The sequence below is a fragment of the Hippoglossus hippoglossus genome, chromosome 6 (assembly GCF_009819705.1).
Source record: "Hippoglossus hippoglossus isolate fHipHip1 chromosome 6, fHipHip1.pri, whole genome shotgun sequence".
Lineage (NCBI taxonomy): Eukaryota > Metazoa > Chordata > Actinopteri > Pleuronectiformes > Pleuronectidae > Hippoglossus > Hippoglossus hippoglossus.
The window spans coordinates 11480129-11499965 of record NC_047156.1 but is presented as its reverse complement, the minus strand read 5'-3'; the positions used below and the strand labels follow the sequence as shown (position 1 = coordinate 11499965).

The window sequence follows — 19837 nt, the reverse complement described above, 5'->3', positions numbered from 1 at the left end:
CACAATATGAGAACAAGAGTAACCAGTAATATAAGAAAGTAGTAACTTTAACTCACTTTTGTTTTGTGTAAAAAGTATAAAAATGTTTGGAGACCCCTGCTCTAGCCAAACTAGTTTTAACCTAAGTCTTTAAACCTTTAGGACTCTCAGACTGGGTCTCCATTATGGCCATTCATCACAACATGAGTGTGTAGTTTTGGGTTCTCACACACATACACACACACATAGTTCCTGTCGACTTGCTTACATCAGACTTCAGCCCTGGATAGTTTCTAGCAGCTCAGTATAAATGCATCCTCCAATAAACAGCATCCTTGAAAGAAAGGGAGTGTGAGGACTCATGGCACGCAGCCCAGATGATGGCCAGAGAGAAAAAATGACAGAGTTAGGAGTTCAAAAGCATGCTAATAAACCAGGCTTGCACTTGTGCGGATAAAAAACCCGAAAATAGCATGTGCCCGGCCCAGTCCCTCACTCCTGGCCCTGTGTCTGGGGTCAATGGAGATGTGAGGTGCGTAACCTTGGGGCCAGACGGTTCCCCAGCAGGCTGAGAGCCGTGCTGAGGGGCTCACTCAATTCTGCTGTCCCTCCTAGCCACTGCTGACTCATCACCTCCCACTGCCCGCTAATTAAGGGATATTTAAACACATGTACACAGACGTACAGAAAGCCAGTCTCACACAGACAAAGAAAAATAAAGACACAAACGCAAGCTAAGCCATGGCAGTGCAGCCTGGTGGTTGAACAAACCATCCTGCAACTGGTCTCCTGTTCATACTCGTTCATTTTGATCTGTCCATGTAAGTCACACTGTGATAAGAGCATCACCCGAGTGCTTACAATGTAAAGAGAAAAAAAGAAAAAGGAGACTGTTCGTATATAATGTATAATTCAAACCACAGTTGAGATATTCACCAGACCATCCTTAAGTCATTGACATTCAACTGCCGCTGTGCGAATGTCAGAGGGACTCGGGAGAATCAAATTATGCTGAACCACTCAAGGTAAATGTCACCACATGATGATGACATGGTCAGAAATGTACTTTTATAAAAACAGGGCAAATGTTTTATTATATTCAAACATATAATGTCACACATTCTGCTTCATAACAGTGAGGGAATTCTACATTTAGCTAACGGAGGCAAAGGAAAACAGCACAGCCATCTTGTCTGATGCTGTATAAAGTGCTACACATAAGTACAAATCTGTGTGTGTTCACTATTATGTGAAGAAATGTCTACTATTGTGCTCTTGGAAGAAGTAGAATACAAGACTATGAATATATATATATAGTTAAGTAAAGTGTATTTTATGTGAGATGAACATTCACGAACAGAAACTCATTATCAAGGAGGGTGGAGGTTTGAGACTCACTGTATATCAGTCCATTTCATTATGTGACCCTCTGTTCATCTAGGACACACGGCTTTGCCAGGATACAGGAGAGGACGGGAAAAAGACCCTATTGTCCTCTTTCCCTTTTTCTTTTAAACCCACATTTAGCTGTGAGCACATTTGCTAAAGGCTCAATCCGTAAACAACATTTTGTCATGTCTTGGTGTGTCAGTTGTATCCATGGTTACCACCAGGGTTGGTGTGCATGCATGAGTGTGTGTGTGTCTGTGTGTGTGTGTGTGTGTGTGTGTGTGTGTGTGTGTGTGTGTGTGTGTGCACGAGTGTGTGTACTCACATCCATCATAGATGTCAGTGGGGATGTGGACAGCCGTGTGGTTGTGATCAGTCAAACGCCTAAATGACGCGTCCTCTTTAAAGTCTGGTCGAAGCCGGTATTTTTTTCCCTCCGTCTCATTTGCATCCAGCTGAGGGAGGAAAAAAGAAAACATCAAGACGCAGACACTAATGCTGACGGTAGTTTTAAGATATCAGACGGAGCATCTTTCTTCTATCTGCTGAAGCATCATGGCACTCATGACAGGCCTGACTCAGTCCTTCATCAACTCCAGTCTGACGTAATAATGTCCTCGCTGCAAGTTTTCACGCCCTCCCAACTTGTTTTTGAAAATATAGCATCATCAACAATACGTCCTGCTTTTTTCCCCCTCTTTTTTTGTCATGTTCATTTGGGAGGAGACAGCCACATTGTCCGTGCACCTTGTAGAAATGTATAACTCCTACTGTGGACGCACCAATTTACATCAGAAACAGCAGTACAGATGTAGGAGATGGATGAAGAAAAGCATGATGAGATATGGAGGAAAGAATGCACGGTAGGGAGGGGGGTGCGGGAGTGGAGATGGAGCGAGGGAGGAAAAAAGCACGAGGGGGGGAGGGAGAGAGAGAGTGTGAACAGTTACTTCCTAATAAAGCAGCGGTGTAGCCAGCTCATACATCTCATCTGTCAATTAGAGCAGAACATGGCGGAAACCTCTTCACCTGAGAGAGGCTGGGAAGAGGGATGACGAAGAGGAGGCTGCACGGGAAGAAAAGCCTGGAGAAGAGGCAGAAAAAAGCGGGAGGGGCTGCAGTAAAAGGCCGGAGCAATGATAGAAACCGAGAGTGAGAAAAAATAAATAAAAAAGACATGAATGTGGTGAATAGAAGGAGAAAAAAGGGAGGACGTGATGAGGAAGGATGACGAGGTGAAATCGAGGACAAGGGGGACAAGGGTTCGCGGCGCAAACATATTACTGGCCCATGTCCGAGTGTGACCTGTGTGTTTGCGGCGGCTTAAATGGAAGGAGAGCAAATAGGCAAAAGGAGGAAGGGAAGCACACTCACATTGTCCTTTGAGTTGTAGTAGGAGATTTCATCATCCTGCAAAGGAAGTCGCACACAAGCACAAACATGACTTTGTGGCTGCTCCAGGGCGTCGCACACGTAATCACGAGAATGCTTAATCCATTTCTAAACACTTCTTAATTTTGTTGGCAGGCAACTCCATTAGTTAATTCTCCAGTTTTATGTTAATGAGGACACTGGTCTGTGTTGCCAGTGGAATGAATACTGTATGAGTTAAAGTGAATGTGTGGAGTGTTCCTCTTTTAAAGTCGGTGCCTGTGCGCCTCCAGCCATTTGCAATGCTCCGGGGTAGAATTTCCCTGCCATTGAGGAAGCAATATAGTAATTGACTGCTTGGCTGCATATATAACTGTCTCTGCGACTGCGAGTATTCTTTTTCCTGACCACCCCTTTCCTCCCCTTTTCAATTGTCTGCCACTGTGGTTCTTAGAAAGCAGCGCATGTGTCATCTGTAATGAGAAGCCTGATGTGGTGGATTAACCGATGGAGCTGTAAGCACTGCAATAACACACCGATGCAAAGATATTAAAGCGACACAGGCAATAATTTATGATCAGTAAATCTAGAATACGTGCGATGTTTCTGTGTCTGTGCATCTCCCTGTGTTTTACCAACATACAGTAAATAAAACACACATATAAAACGTATACATATAGGTATTCAAGTGCACAAGCATTTGTCTGTGTTTCTGTGTCCTTCCGTTACCTCGAACTCGTCTTTCCACGTATGATCCACCTGGAATTGCTCAGCAGCCGCGGCCAATTTCTGTGGAGTGAAATATGACAGGGATTTGGATTTGAAACTCCACAAGGTATGTGTCCTTCACTGCATCGGTCTATTTATAGAAAACCCGAGCAAACGAAAAGTATGTTAAAAAGGCACGATGGAGACTTTCCCAATGATGGTGATGTCACCCGCAGAGCTCAAACTACAGCGCTACCGTGGTCTTACAGCACTGTCCGCTGAAGGCCACGCCACTGAGCCACTGTGTCAAAATGAAAAGGTTGGAGAGTGTGTGTGAGTGAGAGAGAGAGAGAGAGAGAGAGACTGAGACAGAGAGTGAAAGTGAGTGAGAGAGGAATTAAGAGGAAAAGGAGGGTCAACAGTGTAAGAAATGGAAGATCATTGAATAAAGAGCAAATGGATTACCAACTGAGAGGCTGTCAATCAAATTGGATCCTACTAAATAACAAGAGGATATACGCGTAATTAACTTCACCTCACACACACACACACACACACAGGGAAACTGTATGAAAAAGAGACTAGAGTTAAGAATAGTTACTGCAATAGAAAATATCTTACCCAGTACAGGCAATAAAAAGAGCAAAGAACAAAGTAAACTGCACATATTCACCAGAACAAATGTCACCTCTGTATATTTATAATACTGAAACATTATTTGAGAATGAACTAGAATGGCACTAGAGCGTTTTCTAAGACCCAACAGTCTTCCTATGAAACCACATGTAAATTCACCAGATCCGGATTTTTATTTGGATTTGCACCAATATGCGCACGCACGCACGCACGCACGCACGCACACACCCACACACACACACACACACACACACACACACACACACACACACACACACACCTCCTAAACATGCCTGATCTTCTTCATCAAGATCCATGAAAAGCGCCCAAGCTCAAAATATTAAAGAAAGTAAAAAAAAATATCCTGGATCTGCTCCCTGATCCAGATCTTAATTCAAAACATATATCCCAATTTAATGGCTTCAGTCTTGAGTCAGGCCACACCCCTCCACAAACCTACATGGAAATCGATTGAGTAGCTTTTGCGTGCAGACAGAAACATAACCTCCTTGACTGAGGTAATACTGAGCATGATGTGATATAAACACATATTGAAATATCACTTTCTAGTTGCACATATCTTGAATGTTTTAATTGGCTTTCTTCATCATCCTACATGATTCCATCCACACGTGAAATAATAAAATGTTTATGGCTACTTCCTGCTCGGCCTATCACGATATTTACGTTATCGTTCGATATATGGACATGACCACGATCATATTTGCCGACATTGATATTGCTTGTTTGTTTAGCAAAAAAGTGTAGGATCACGTCACCGCCCAATTATCAGAGAGTTAATTCATCCATCTTTTCTACAGCCGCACCCACAATCAGTCAATAATCCAATCACAATCCCAGATCACAGTCCTGTGTATTCTGAACCGCCACACGGAAGTGACTAGCAGGCTGCAGAGCAATGAGTCTAGGGGTTGGAGAGGATCGGCTAAGTCACCTCATCTTTGAATTCAGTCAGGGGGAAATCATCTGATGGATTGTTTATTCCCTGTGGAGTTCTCTTGGAGCTGCCAGCCTTGGCGGAATTAGAGGCAGACGCTGTTTACCGGAGTGACTGATGTTTATTTTCCTGAATTATTTCAGAAGATCCACAGTAAAACCTGGAGCGGACTTGTTTTTATTGTGTTTATTTTTGCCTTCATTTAACTGGATTGAACTGAATTGTGTTTTTTTCTTGTGAGGTAGACTTAAAACATTCTACATACAGGGATTGAACCCTGGACGCTGAGTCTGGGGCACAAAAAGGTCTTAAAATGACAATATATCGTCCAAGATAAGTTGTTATCGTGAGAGGCCTACTTCCTGCTCAAAGTTTCACCTCTATTGGCAGGTGCATTAGATGGAAACTGTGAACAGCGTAGAGAATCAAAAACAAAACAAACACGCCTGCACAACTGTGTATCTGTTCACTGAGGTGGATCCACACTGATGGAACTTTAGCCCGGCCCTGGCCTCCCCCTGCTCACACTCTACTGGGTAATGACAACCCAGAGGAGGAGCGGATCGCCCTTAAACACACTCACCTGTCTCACACACCGACTTTCCACACAGCAGCAAAGTTACCACAGCTTCAGAGGAACTCCACCGCAGTGAGTTATTATGGAGGCAGTTAGAAATCACGAAGATAAAGTGTATTTATAGCTAAATGTCATTCTCACATCCATCTGTTGGACAGTGAGACGAGAGAAGCACGACATCAGGCGTTCTGTGAGCAATAACTGGATTAGATGCTTACAGTATAAAGTTTGTAATCGTGCGCCCTCACTGAGTGTGGGTGTGAATGTGCGCGACCATGTGTCCGCTGTCGGCAATGGTTCCCTCCCTGTTCCACAGTCCCGTCCCTTTGGCCTCCAGCTCTGGGCTCGGTTCCAGACCCGTCTCCACCTCCTCTGCACTGGCTGTCAGCAGCTAAATATACACCCCCACTCCAGCCATAAACACACACTCACACACAGCATAGCGACCAGGAGATTATTACGCACCACGTTTACTGTGAGCAAAAATAATATGTACTTACACGTCATCAGAATCATTTCCATTTACAAACAGAAAAAAGGGCTTGACGCTGATTTTGGCTTTCAAAGACACCGACTGTGTTGAATGTATTTCAATGATTTTATCCGGAGATTTACATCTATTACCATAATTTACATAGTTGGTCTTTTATGCGTAAACATTTAATTACCGCCATCAAGGAGGTTATGTTTTCAAGCAATTTACACCTAAGACATGACGCATGGAATCAGGAAGAGCCCATCGAATTTGGGGCACATCCACTTTGTTCAGTTTTAGGACGAGGTGATACAATCATTTTCCCAGATCATTTACTATGAATTACATTTTATTTTTCAAATCTGTAGTCTCGTGTGTGTTTTTTGACATTGGTGGAGGTCAGTGCTCTGAGCGCCCTTCTAGATTTACGGGCAATCCGAAAGAAGGCGCGATCAGAGTCTCGACATATTTGCAACAAAACCTTGCAAGATTGCTTCACCAATGTTTTACGGTGTTTTCAGACATTTTTAACCAAAGAATACGTAAGAAAAAACCCAAGTTGAACTGGGTGGCTGTGTAAAATCCCATTAGATTCTTATTAATAATTAAATCGAGTGACACCTCGATGCACTGCACGCTGTGAGAGCTTTCCAAACAGAACCTTGGTGCTTCGTTGGTATTTTCATTCCATAGTGGTTACACGGAGAAAAAGAATAGATAAGATTTAAGACTGTAATAATGCGACACTCAAGGGAGAGTGGGGGCAACAGTTCATATCCATGCTGCAAAGGCCAACTGCGCGAGGTCTTGTCATTAAGCTCATGTCAAATGTCTCAAGAACATCACAAGACATTAACGTCACACGTTGAGATAAGTAAGTTATAAATCCTGACGATCTCTCGTGAAATATCTTTAATATGTTAAGTGCATATATAGGCTATAAACATGTATAGTATAATATGAACACAAATGCATGCAGAGGTACACACATAAACAGCAGCGATGGAACATATGGATATCTATTACAATTAGCTCCTCTCCTCTCATCCGGGATCACTCTCTCGGCGTGATGTTGTATTTGATGTGATGCACGCGTGTTAGCAACAGCTGCGCCATACTTTATACCTCATACGTCATCGTTTGTGTGACACAAATGGAGAATGGGACCATAGTATTTTGTGTCAAAATACCTCAACCTTACAGTATATGCGCACACACACACACACACACACACACACACACACACACACACACACACACACACACACACACACACACACACACACACACACACACACACACACACACACACACACACACACCTCCTAAGAGAGCAGACAGGGTTGTTAAAAATTCATGACAGAGCTTTGACAAGGCCCCTTTCCCTTCTGGGAGATATGGGGGAGGTGAGGAGAAGTGTGTGAGGAAAGATACCTAATTACCCATCTCTCGTTCCTCTGTATCCCTCCCTCTCTATCTCTCTCTCCGTCTAACACATACACACGGGGAGGTTATCAGATTACCCGAAGAAAGCGATGGCACAGTCAAATCCCCTTTCCAGAGCCGGGATTTGACGAGACCGCTCCCCGAGTGACGGTTCATCGGTGCATCACAGAGCGGCTGCAAGTTGCCCTCCTGCCAGTTGATTAGAAGCCAGCGTTGCTCCGTTGAAACACAAATTTAACACTACAACGGTTCTCTTAATGGGAGGGTAAGATTGGGTGATATCCAATTTCTTATATTGTTAAACCCTCTCCAAATATTCCCTCGGGATACAGTTTTACCGTCTGGTTCAAAGAAAATCACACATTTTCATGTTCATTTTGTCGATTTTATATGAAGCAGTGATGTGATTTTCTTGTTTGAAGCATTTTGAGCTGCACTTCTTGTAAGAAAGGTGCTATAAAAAATATAGTTGATTAATCTTTATATGAATAATTCCACAGTTGACAAAAATATGATACATGTTCTAGTTTTAATCTCTGGACAACATCAGAATATGGAATGACATGGCACATATATTAAACAAATCTAATATTTGAGTTCAAATATTGTGCATATAGCAACTTATAGTTTGCCATGTGTTTTTATCCGTCCACCTGATAAGGTTGATGCTCAGTTACGATGCTTCTAAGTCGAGGATATTTCTTTGATTACATTGTTCACAATAAGTTCTGCCGTCACTTTCACAGCATCTTATACCCAACAGAAAGTGGTGCTGCCACACTGAAGACATTTGTTGCATGACGGTAATAAAACAGACACCATTGCTATTATCAAATATACCCAGTATTATCTTATTACCGCCCAACCCTATGGCAGAGCATAACACACTCCCCATTGCATGCTTGATCTAACCACTCATTAGTCCACCTCTCACTTACATAGATACCTCCAGCTACACACAATAATAAGCCCACTCTATCACTGGGTGACCACTGGATACCTAAAGAGAGCCCCCTCTCCCCTGCAGCCCTAATGGGGAAACGAGTCGTCGTGGAGACTGGGAATTGCCTTTATAGGGAAGTGGAGTGGTTTAAGGAATGAGGTGCTTCAGAAAAGGGGAGCAGAAATTTGTTAAGAGTCATGAAATCTAAAGCTGGTAGGCAAAACCCCTCAATACCATCCACAGGCAGCATTTCTCTTACAACTTGCTGAGCCATATCTTAATCCCAGCTGAACATAAAAACGGTCAAATGATGACCGCAACAACAGCTGTGCCTATCAATACTCCCAGAGCCAAACAGGACACATAATATAGTATTTCTCATTCCGTGCACCTTCCGCCCTCCATGCACATTGATGTATGAGCTCATTATGCACAGAAACGTTCGGAGTGTCCCACCTGCAAACCTACAGAGACCCTGCTCTACTCTCACCAGTCTTAGTTGTCATACTGCCGGGGCAACACACCATGCATTTAGTGGGAAAGAGGAGCACAGCTTAAAGGATAGACAGCAAAGATGAGACAGGCTCTGCTAAACCTCACAGAGCTTCCCAGACTCTTTCTGTGTGGATATATATATATATATATATTTATATAAATGTGTGTGTGTGCATGTGCATGTGTGTCTCCACACGCCTGAAATCAATGGGCCATTCAGAGCACACTGTCTTCTCACCCAGACAACAATGTAATACTCACAAGAGTGGTAACAGTCTGAAAGATCATTAACACCCACATCCAGTCTTATCCCTCTCTTCCTAGCTTCTGACAGGATGCCCACATCAATGAACACTGGCCGTCTATTCATCAGAATGAGTCCAAACTCAAAGGGATGGTAAAGTAAAAAAAATGGGGGTGGCATGAAGGGTCAGTATGAGAGGCAGAAAACAGATGACTGAAAAGATAACAGAAAAAGACTTAGATGATGAGTAGCTGTATTGAAAGGAAAGGATAGTCCAAAGAGGGAAAAAACATATTCAGGCTCAGCATGATCCCAGTCTCATTAAAAAAGTAGCTTATGAAAAGGAACAGTAGGGCGATGGAGAGAGATATATTTATATATCCTGTGTGCATGTCTGATGAATACATTAGGTTCGAGCGTGTATATAAACAAGAATAACATAAGTAAACTTTTGGACTAGAGACTGGAAATGTAGAACCGGGGAGACAGACAGACATAGTCGAACAAAGAGGAGTGATACAAAAGGGCACAGAAAGGTTAAGAGAAGAGTCAGTGAGTGAAAGGAGGGGCTACGATAAGAGAGATCAGAAGAGATAAAGAAAGGGTGATTTCAAATTTCAGGTTGAAGGAGAACTGTGGCAAAAGGCCAAGAGCTGCACAAGGGGGTGTTACGGTGCTTTGGAGGAGGCAGGATTAAAAAAGGGAATCATCTGGGCTGAAGGAGGAGGAGGGAAGGGAATCACTCCTATGTTCCCATGGTCCAACATTCCCAATATTAATATGGCACAGAATGGAAACATGACTTAGAGTCCTGTGTTCCCAGGGTGCTATGTTCCCCCAGTGCTATATACAGACTGGTGACATAATGGAGCTAAAACAAGCTGCTGGACATTTGTGCTGGAACTATTTAAAAGCCCTTTGGCATTGATTCTACAAGTCTCTGGAACTCTAGAACAACATTCTCCCTAAAGATTTCCCCTCATTTGGTGATTTGATGACAAGCACATTGGTCTTAAATCTTCCATTGTTATTGTATTGGGTTAAATGAGCATAAGATCCACACTATTCTAAAAGAGACTCCCATTAAGGTGGAAGAATGTCATCATAGGATAAAGATGATGATATCTATGAAATATTTCAACCTAAAACAGGTCGAATTTGACCTGAACATAATGGGAAGGTTTATGTGCGTTAACAGAATAATGACTTGAGGAACATAGGATGCTGGGAGCACGGTTTCTGTTAAGAATCATACGTTCCCGGAGGGGGAGATGTGTGGAGGCATAAAGAGCGTGTGACAGAGCCAAAGAGCAGAAGTATCTGCAGCAGTAGGAGCCCAGGGGAGAGCCGTGCTGCTCCACATGGTTTCTCTCAGAGGCCAAACCCTCCAATGGGAACGGTACATCTACAGCTGCTCCCCGTCTCATCCCCTCTCTTTGACTCTCCCGCTCTCATGCGTGTATTTTGGAGATGTGTGCGTCTCCTGCTGTTCACACATTTTCTGTTGTGTGTCAGCAGATCAAACTTCACAGGGAATCTTTGTTTAAAAGACTGAAACACTGAGAACTTCTTCTGTTAAGTATGAATACATAGTGATCCTTTTCTTGAAAGGTATTCTTATATATTGACTTTTATATTGTTATAACAAAGTTTGCAAAGCTAGGATGTAAAAATTCCAATAATCTCCCTTCTGCGACCTCTGTGTTTGGTCTCCTGAGGGAAATATCTTAATACTTTGGTCTCCTGAGGGAAACATCTTATTATTTAGTAGCTAAGTACTTTACTTTGTTCACCAGATCTCGTAAGGTGCTAGGTCGTCATGCTTGGAGAAGCTTTAAGTAAATCATAAATACGTATATTTGGCGAGAGGTGGATTAGGACAGGTCACCAGCATAATGCAGGGATGACATTCATAGCCAAACAACCATTTATACTCACATTTACAATTCACATTGTGGTTAAGAAACACCATCTCAAACTGGTGTTTGGCCGAAGCCACTAATTATCTTGTCACATGTCGATTACTGTAATTTGACAAAATATCACAATATTGTCTGAAAAATGCAAATTGTCCCATTCTATTAGTGTCGAATATCATTATTAGATATTTAAAATATACAGAAAAGGTATTTAAATGTTTAAATGTAACCAATACAGTATGTATTTTATTCTCCATGAATGCATTGACATATTCCCTGTCCTATAAGTCTTGTTAGAATTCCCCATCTGCACTGCTCGCTCCCAATCTCTCTCTCTTTCTGTGTACCCCACACACACACACACACACACACACACACACACACACACACACACACACACACACACACACACACACACACACACACACACACACACACACACACACACACACACACACACACACACACACAGACGGAGACACATGCAGACACCTCTTGTCTGTTTAGTATGATCAGCACAGAGCGGAGATGGGAGGTTGAGTAACATCTGCTCGGGAGACTGAAACATCTCTGATCGTATCATAGCCACTGCTCATTACTGCCTTATACGTTGGCACACACACACACACACACACACACACACACACACACACACACACACACACACCAGATAAAAACAAACAAAACATACACACACACACACACACACACACCATAAAGTCACATCTTGTGCTCCTTATTATAGCACTGTGACAGCAGGCAACAGATTAATAAAAATATGGTCCAACACCTGGGCTACAAAGACTCTATTAAACACATGCACGAATAACACATGAAACACTTAACATACACCTCTGAAGAAGAGAAATTGACAACTTGGGTGTTGAGCATCACATATTGAGAATTAAGGACAATAACAGTATAAATATAACCACTGGAGGATTCACTGCAGTTGTTTTCGTGGTTAGAGTTTGAAATGAAGGGAACGTTTTCTGACAAGAACATAAGTTAATTTGGAAAAACCCTGCAAATATGGTTACTCTTTTGTTCAACGGAGTATTAGTGCTACTGCAAGAAAAAACAAAAATCTAACACTCTGTGAAGTCGTAATATTACCAGAATAAAGCTGTAATCTCAGGAGCATAAAGTCTTAATTTTAAGAGATAAAAGTCATAATTTTACAACAATAAAGTTCTACTATTACGAGAAAAACTAGCTAAATTTATTAAAATTAAATATTATAAAATATAATATATATCAAATATAATTTCTTCGCTATTACCAAAATATGACATTTTTCTCATTAAGTTACAACTTTACTTTTGCAATATTACGACTTTCTTCTCAAGAAAGACTTAATTCTCGTAATATTATGACATTATTCTCTAAATCTTGTTTTCACTTTGGCCCAAGTGAACTATAGAGATGGAAACTGCCACATACAATCTTGTGTTGTTTACATGGAAACACAATCGGCTAGCTGTCACTTCAAAGTGACATCATGAATGGAAATGCCATGGTCCAAAGAATAGAAACATAGTAATAATAAAAAACGGTTAAGCTCCCTTAAACCGGAGCTGTTTACATGAAAGGTTTGATGGAGCTGGGGAATCAGCTCATGTTGTTAGTGAAAATGAAGGTTGAACATCTAGTATTAATATTAAGTGTGATCAATTTGTCAATATTAAAAATGCTTAAAAGGTGGCATTGGCATCATCTGTTATAGCTACAAATTTAATAGAAGATTTAATTGCACCTATTACTGACAACTGTTGTTTCAGAACACCTTTCGTGTGATAACCCCTTGGATGGGGAATCCAGGAAGATGATGCTCGTAAACATTTTTACATGCTGCGGTTTAATAAGGCTTGCTGCACAATATCATGGCTTGATCCGTGTGTCGGATACATGTGCTTTACAAGCTACCACTGAATAGACCATATGCCTTACTGGGAATGATGAGACCTTGAATCTACCTCAGTAAAGTGACAATGACAGAATCAAGAACACAAGGTATACAGACACTCTTTTTTAGATTATAGAAATTCTCAGTTGTTGCCTTGAGAGATGCAACTTATAAAAAGTGTATTATGAACAAAGAGTGTCTATGTCACTACTGAGAAATACCCTATAGTGGCAACTGAATGGTAAATGGATATATAGCGCTTTTCAATTGGACCACTCAGAGCACTTTACAGTAAGAAAGAGCCAAGAAAAAGGCTTCAGTGTGTTGCTCAAGGACACATGGGCACACTGGTGGAGCTGCATATTGAACCAGAAACCTTACGATCACTAGATAAACACTCTACCTCCTGAGACTGTGGTTGTGATTGACAGTGCTTCCACATAAATTGTTGAAATTGACGAAATGACAGAAATGACAGAAATCGAACATGGATTTTCTTTTACTAAATGCATCACGTAGAGCTGGAGAGCTTCAATGGATGTATTTTGTATTTAGCCATATAATGTAGTGAGTGTTTGGAACAAGATGATTTCATGTAGAACCGAGCAATGAATTCTGAAAGTAGTAACTGCCAAAGTCTGTGAGGCTGACGCTATTTGATCATTCTAATAATTGCTGTATTTTTTATTTTCATACAGAGATGATTTCATCCATTAAAATGTTCTTACTTCATATAATAAAACATCATGAGCACTCACTCATCATTTCAGTATTTTTTAATAATGGATGTAAGTTGCATCATGACGCAATCATGATGCCAGCACTGAAAACAGAGGACACACACACACACACACACACACACACACACACACACACACACACACACACACACACACACACACACACACACACACACACACACACACACACACACACACACACACACACACACACACACACACACACACTTTTCCTGGAGACTTACCATTATCCTTTCACACCACATGCTGAGCCACGACCATTAACCCAAAACTAAACCTGACAACCGACCAAAAGAAAAACAAAATATCGTTTCTTCCGAATGGGGACACTTTTGTCTGCAATTGGAAAAGCTGTCCCCACTTGACTAGATTTAGTCTGAAAGTTGTCCCTGAAGGTAGCCTATCACACACACACACACACACACACACACACACACACACACACACACACACACACACACACACACACACACACACACACACACACACACACACACACACACACACACAAATAGAGTCGTGGGCCACCTGTGTCCAGTAGACTTTTAGTGGTGTTGGCTGAGGTATTACTCTAAGTAATGTTGTTGCCCAGCTCATTAGTCACTGAGCTCTTCACCTCAGACTGGAACTGCACACACACACAACACAAAGTGCACACACACAAACACACAGAGGGGTGTGTGAGAGCCAGTGTGTGAATGTCTGTCTTCAGAGTTTTATCAGTTTGCCTTTTGCCTTAACAGTTCTACAGCATCAATAATTAGGTTTCTAATTACAGTGTTAGCAGACAGCAAGGCAGAGAGAGCAGGCCTGGGAGGGGGAGGGAGGGAGGGAGGGAAATACTTGGATCTGGCTTCGGGCACCACACTTTCAATATATGGTCAACTACTTGTGACAAACATTTTCAGATCTCTCTCCCCCGCTCTTGCTCTCTCCCTCTTGCTCTCCCCTTCTTTTCTCCATCAAACATTAAATCTCTTCACCCCCGCTCCATGCCTTTTTTAGGAGTAAAGTAAATATGTCTATATTAGCGTATGTTATTTGACTATGGATGTACAATGTCTACTGTCACTTCCTATTCCTGTTCGCCAACAATGGAAACTTAAGTCAGTCTAATAAAAACTAGAATATAGACAAAGGGCCTCTGGAAAGCAACAGTATGTGATCTGAGTTGACAGATAGAAATGTGATCGGAGAATCAGTGAGGACAGGACACTCAGGGAAATGGGCTCTATTGTAGGAAAGTAAAATATGATACTCATATACTATATGTGTGTATATGTAAATTAACGGAGCAATAAATGACAAAGCAACTCTTTTATCATAATTGGACCAAAATACCTGTCGTTACTTTTTCACAGAAATAAACTTGTATCTACAAAATCAACACATTTCTCTCTGTCTGTATATGAAACTCATATCTCGAGAACCATTTAATTTATTGCCTTCATACTTGATGTGTGTATTGTCAAGTGCCAAAAGAGGTGCTGAGTCGATTCTGGTGCAATCCCGAGACGCGATACGTTCAATATTAATAAACAGGTGACAGGCGCTCTAGCAGCGGTGGAGACTATTCCACATCAGCGATCACGATAACGGATACATGGAAACAGCGCAATCACAGCAATGGCAAAGGCAACTGATTGTCCATTTCGGGCTTCTGGGTACTGAGTCGAGCTTCACCAAACTTTGGATAAACAGGTGAACAACCCTTTGTGCAGCAGCGGTGGCGTGGCATTATGGATCCAGCGGCCGGTCTTTACTTGCCGCAGCTCAGTTGCTGCAGGTCCCTTTTGCTGTTTCAGAAAGAAAGCTCCAACCAGCATCACCACAGGCCAAGCAAACAACCCATTCCAGACAAGCTAATTTACAACACACACTGCTCTATAGTAAATAAAAAAAGAAGGCAGCTCAACCTGAGAGGGGAACAGGGGAAGAGGCTGAAGCCCTTGTAGCCGCTTTGTGGGCACTTCTCCCAGTAGTTGCTTATGTTTGTGTGTGAGTGTTCCCCATTGAGATCAAGCCTCGCTTTACATTGTAAAACCTTTGATAAAGCGATCTCTCCCAACAGTGTGATGCCTAGTACTGGTTAATAATGCATGCTACACTCTGCTGCACACTTATTTAAGGGAGCGAGCATAGACACACACGCGTGTCACACACCTGTGGCTGGGTAAACTGTGGCCTTTCAAAGGTCATCCATCACACAGAGTAGGAGATCACGACGGGGGGGAGATGAGAGAGAGGATGGAGCTTTAGAAGGCAGTTGACAACTGAGTGGTGTCTTGGGCTGTGGCCAATTAAATTGACATTGAGAATCACTCCAAGCCTCATGTCGAAGGCAATGAACAAGCATGGCGAGCAAAAATAAGCTTAAAGTAAAACCTTCTCTGCTGGTAAGTATGTAAACATACAGGTTCTGATTTGCATTTGGGTTCCAGCTCCCCCACGACCCCTTAAAGGATAAGTGGCATTTGCATTTCCTCTCACTGTGGTTTAGTCTAGAAGCTCTAGAAAGACACGGTGCAACAAATCTTTTACCTTCTGAGTTCTCGCACCTCATCTCATCTGTTCTCATTTCACCATCCATGTGCACGCATCTATCCTTTGCTCATCTGTCCATCAATGCACACATCCATCATGTTCGTGCGTTCTTCCCTCCTTTCATATCCTCCATTCCTCCATTTATCTCCCCGTACATACATTTCAGGACAGAGGATCCAATATCAGCGTGCCCTGAGGTTACTCGTGGGAGAGGATGAGACGCAAAGACGCAATAAACGGTGAGAAGTGATCGATGTCCGGAGGTGGGATGGACTGTCAGCATCAGGCCAGCTGACCCCCCCACCCACCACCTAAAGCATTAACACCCACATACAAACACACACTAACAAAACCCGACCTCACAGCTAACTCTTTCTCCTATCACTTTGCACTGGGGCCCTTTTCTATCCTCGCTGCTCAAGCATCTCATGGCACCAGTGTTCGGAAAAATGATAAGGACACCAGGGTGTTTACTTAACGTACAAAAGACAGACACTTGGCAGGAGATGTGTTTATGAACATTCATAAATACTCCCCCTCCATTCCTAATAAGACAACAATAACGAGACCTTATAAAGTCAAGAGTAAGGGGTGCTGTGACTGAACTCCCTTTGAATCCATAAAAACAGTTCAGTCGGCTATTATAAATGAGCTTCTCTGACCCATTTATGTATAAAAAAAAAGAGGAAGAGGAGGGAAGAGAGAACCTCCCTAGGGTCAAAGCTCTCATCATCACACACAAAACAAGGATCTCAGTCCCTGCTCTCTACTCATGTAGTGTAAAGGCTTCAGTTGTTTTTGCATAGGAGGTATTTCATCTATATAATGCTATTACAGTTATAAGTGAGTAGATCACCTCACCACTTATATATTGTTGCTGTTGCATGATAGTTTGTGACAATGTAAAAGCCTCCAGTGGGTTGTTGACTGATTTTAACTAACTCCACACCTGTTCCTACAAGAAACATTACAGTGTTTTGATTGTGTCTTCTCGATTTAAAGGACAATGTCAACCAAACTCACACCAATCACTGTCAGGTTCGATGAAGCAGATGGACCCAGAGTTTAACAAAAAGTGTATTTTTAATGGCAATGTCCAACAGAAAAATAAGAATAAACGCAGGAATCTCAAAAAGGTAAAAACTGAAAAACACAGAGCACACGGGGGAAGCTTACAAGAGATGCAGAGGACGGGAGGTCAGGAGACAAGGGATACAAAAAGCACAGGAGATTACGACAGGACATAACGACAGGCATTTAGACAACGAACCGACAAGGACAAGGAGAAGCACAGAGGCTTATATACACACACAGGGAAGGCAGGGGTAATTGAACACAGGTGTAACACATGAGGACTGGTGCAGACAATCACAAAGACAGGAAGTGAAGAAAGAAAACACACTAGGAGCAGGGCCTACAAAATAAAACAGGAAACAGAACACGGAGTGGGAAAACCAGAGACACAGAAACAACAACACATACAAACATAAACACAAGGATATACATGAAACATGAGGAGGTACTAATAAACTGAAAACACTCTTATAAAGAGGCGCAAACTAAACACTGAAAAGACGACACCATGACAGACACACATGGAAAAATATAATTATGGTTCAATGTGGCCTCAAGGGGGATAATATATATGATTTATACCCCAAATTAGCTTTGGTCATTCTTATGATGTCTGCTCATATGAACTTTAAAGATTTAATCAAGTGAACCTCATGCTATGTATGTGAATGTAGCAAATATTCTTACATTTGGGGTTGTAAATTTCTCTAATTGTAAATTTTCAAAATACACGCTATACATTTTAAGTGCACATTTAATCTTAGTACTAAGTACTTCTTCTTCTCACCAACACTAAACTATAAAGCTGTCTTCAGACATGAACTCCATAATTGGTTCCCAACATTCTCCAGAGATCGCCTTGAACGCACTAAGAATGCAGCAGGAATTTGTCTGAGTCAGACACGTTCACAACAACAGGAAAATCTAGCCTGCATATAGATCAGGAGGAAGGAGATATATATTCTTATCTCATTGTGTTTCCAAGTTGACATCTTCATTGGCTTTTTCATCCTGAGATATTTATTTTTATATTCTTTTAGTTTTTTTTGTGTTTTGCATCATCAACGTTCCAACTCTCTTGCTTTGGATTCTCCAGATAATCGGTTCACTCAGACATTATCCGGATTCGAACCAGTTGGCTGGCAGGGAGAACTCCGGGGGGTGTCTGCAGCAACTGACACAGACATTTGCGTTCTCACACACAGCCCCTCTGGTTAATTTGAGATTATCCGGAGTTAAGTGCATGTCTGAAAGCAGGTTAAGATGTATTGTACTCTGCAGCTAAAGCCCTCAGTGTCTGGATTGTGGTTCAATCGAATGTCCTTAGTTGAAGTCAAACCTTAAACAATAGTGTTTCCTGTGGAAAGTATTATTTTCTTGGGGTTCACCATTGCCAGCTGAACAACACAGTCCATAGAGCAAAATCAAGTTATAAACAACATGTCAGCAGAGATTCTCATGTAAGTCAAGAGTATAAATCATTCCCATTTCAATATTGGGGATGCTGTATAATCAGGATTAAATGTCAACATGTCACAGACACCTACAGCACTTTATTACGTCTTCAGAGTTTTCCCCACATACACTTTGGTTATTGAATATACAGACTCAAGTCCATGACACGAACGGATGGAAAAACTTCTCTCTGTCGTAATAAATATCTCTTCCTGCTCAACTTTCAGACCAACAAAGTGACAGCTGGTTCCTCTGAGTGGGATGAGTCCTACCTTCAAGGCAGCAGACCTCTTCCGCAGCAGCTGCTCAATGTTCCTGGCTGCTCTGGCCACCAGCTCCTCTGCGTCGTTTTGCTCCACAGAGTACAGGTGCTGGTTTCTCAGAAAAATCTAGACAGACACATGGAGGAGAGATGGTGTGAATAACACATGCACGTGATTTGTGTTGTACATCCATAGTCGAAATAATTGTTTTGAAAAACAATTACAAATTGATGACTTTAAAAAGGAGCAGTCCAATTTCCAGTCCAACTGCATGTTCACACCAGTGTTGAATTTGGATAATGCATGCGTGTCTATGGTTGAGGTGTTTCTACCTGTGTGAGGCTCATCCCGCCTGTGGCCGTGTCTGCCAGGGTCACGAGCTCCTTCTGCATCTGATCCACCCATTCTTTAATCCTAAGGGACAAAGCAATGCACACGATGAATCAGATGCAAGCAGACGACACATCGCAGACATTTCACATTGTAATTAGACTGTCAATCAACCTTTCTCACGTCTACCTTCTAACAAGGACCGTCCAGCTGCACGGCTTCAAAACAAACAGGGCCAAAGGGAATCGCTCTAATAGGTCAGGAAAAGTGTCAACCAATCACACGCGCATCACCGGGAACAAATACAATGCCATCTAATCCAACACGTGTCACCGGGTGTCAACCAATACGATTACTTTGTGAG

General features: G+C 42.1%; 1 protein-coding gene across 3 annotated transcripts in view; it reads right to left on the bottom strand.

Moving 5' to 3' along the window:
• The window catches only part of LOC117762737 (voltage-dependent calcium channel subunit alpha-2/delta-1), a 61968-nt gene that overhangs the window by 35879 nt on the left and 6252 nt on the right, over positions 1 to 19837 (bottom strand). For all 3 annotated transcript variants that reach the window (XM_034587310.1, XM_034587309.1, XM_034587308.1), the window contains exons 2-6: positions 19476 to 19557; positions 19153 to 19269; positions 3469 to 3528; positions 2743 to 2778; positions 1694 to 1823 (exon numbers count right to left, since the gene is read on the bottom strand). In XM_034587310.1, the coding sequence (XP_034443201.1) occupies positions 1694 to 1823; positions 2743 to 2778; positions 3469 to 3528; positions 19153 to 19269; positions 19476 to 19557 (425 nt within the window). The remainder of the gene's footprint in view (positions 1 to 1693; positions 1824 to 2742; positions 2779 to 3468; positions 3529 to 19152; positions 19270 to 19475; positions 19558 to 19837) is intronic.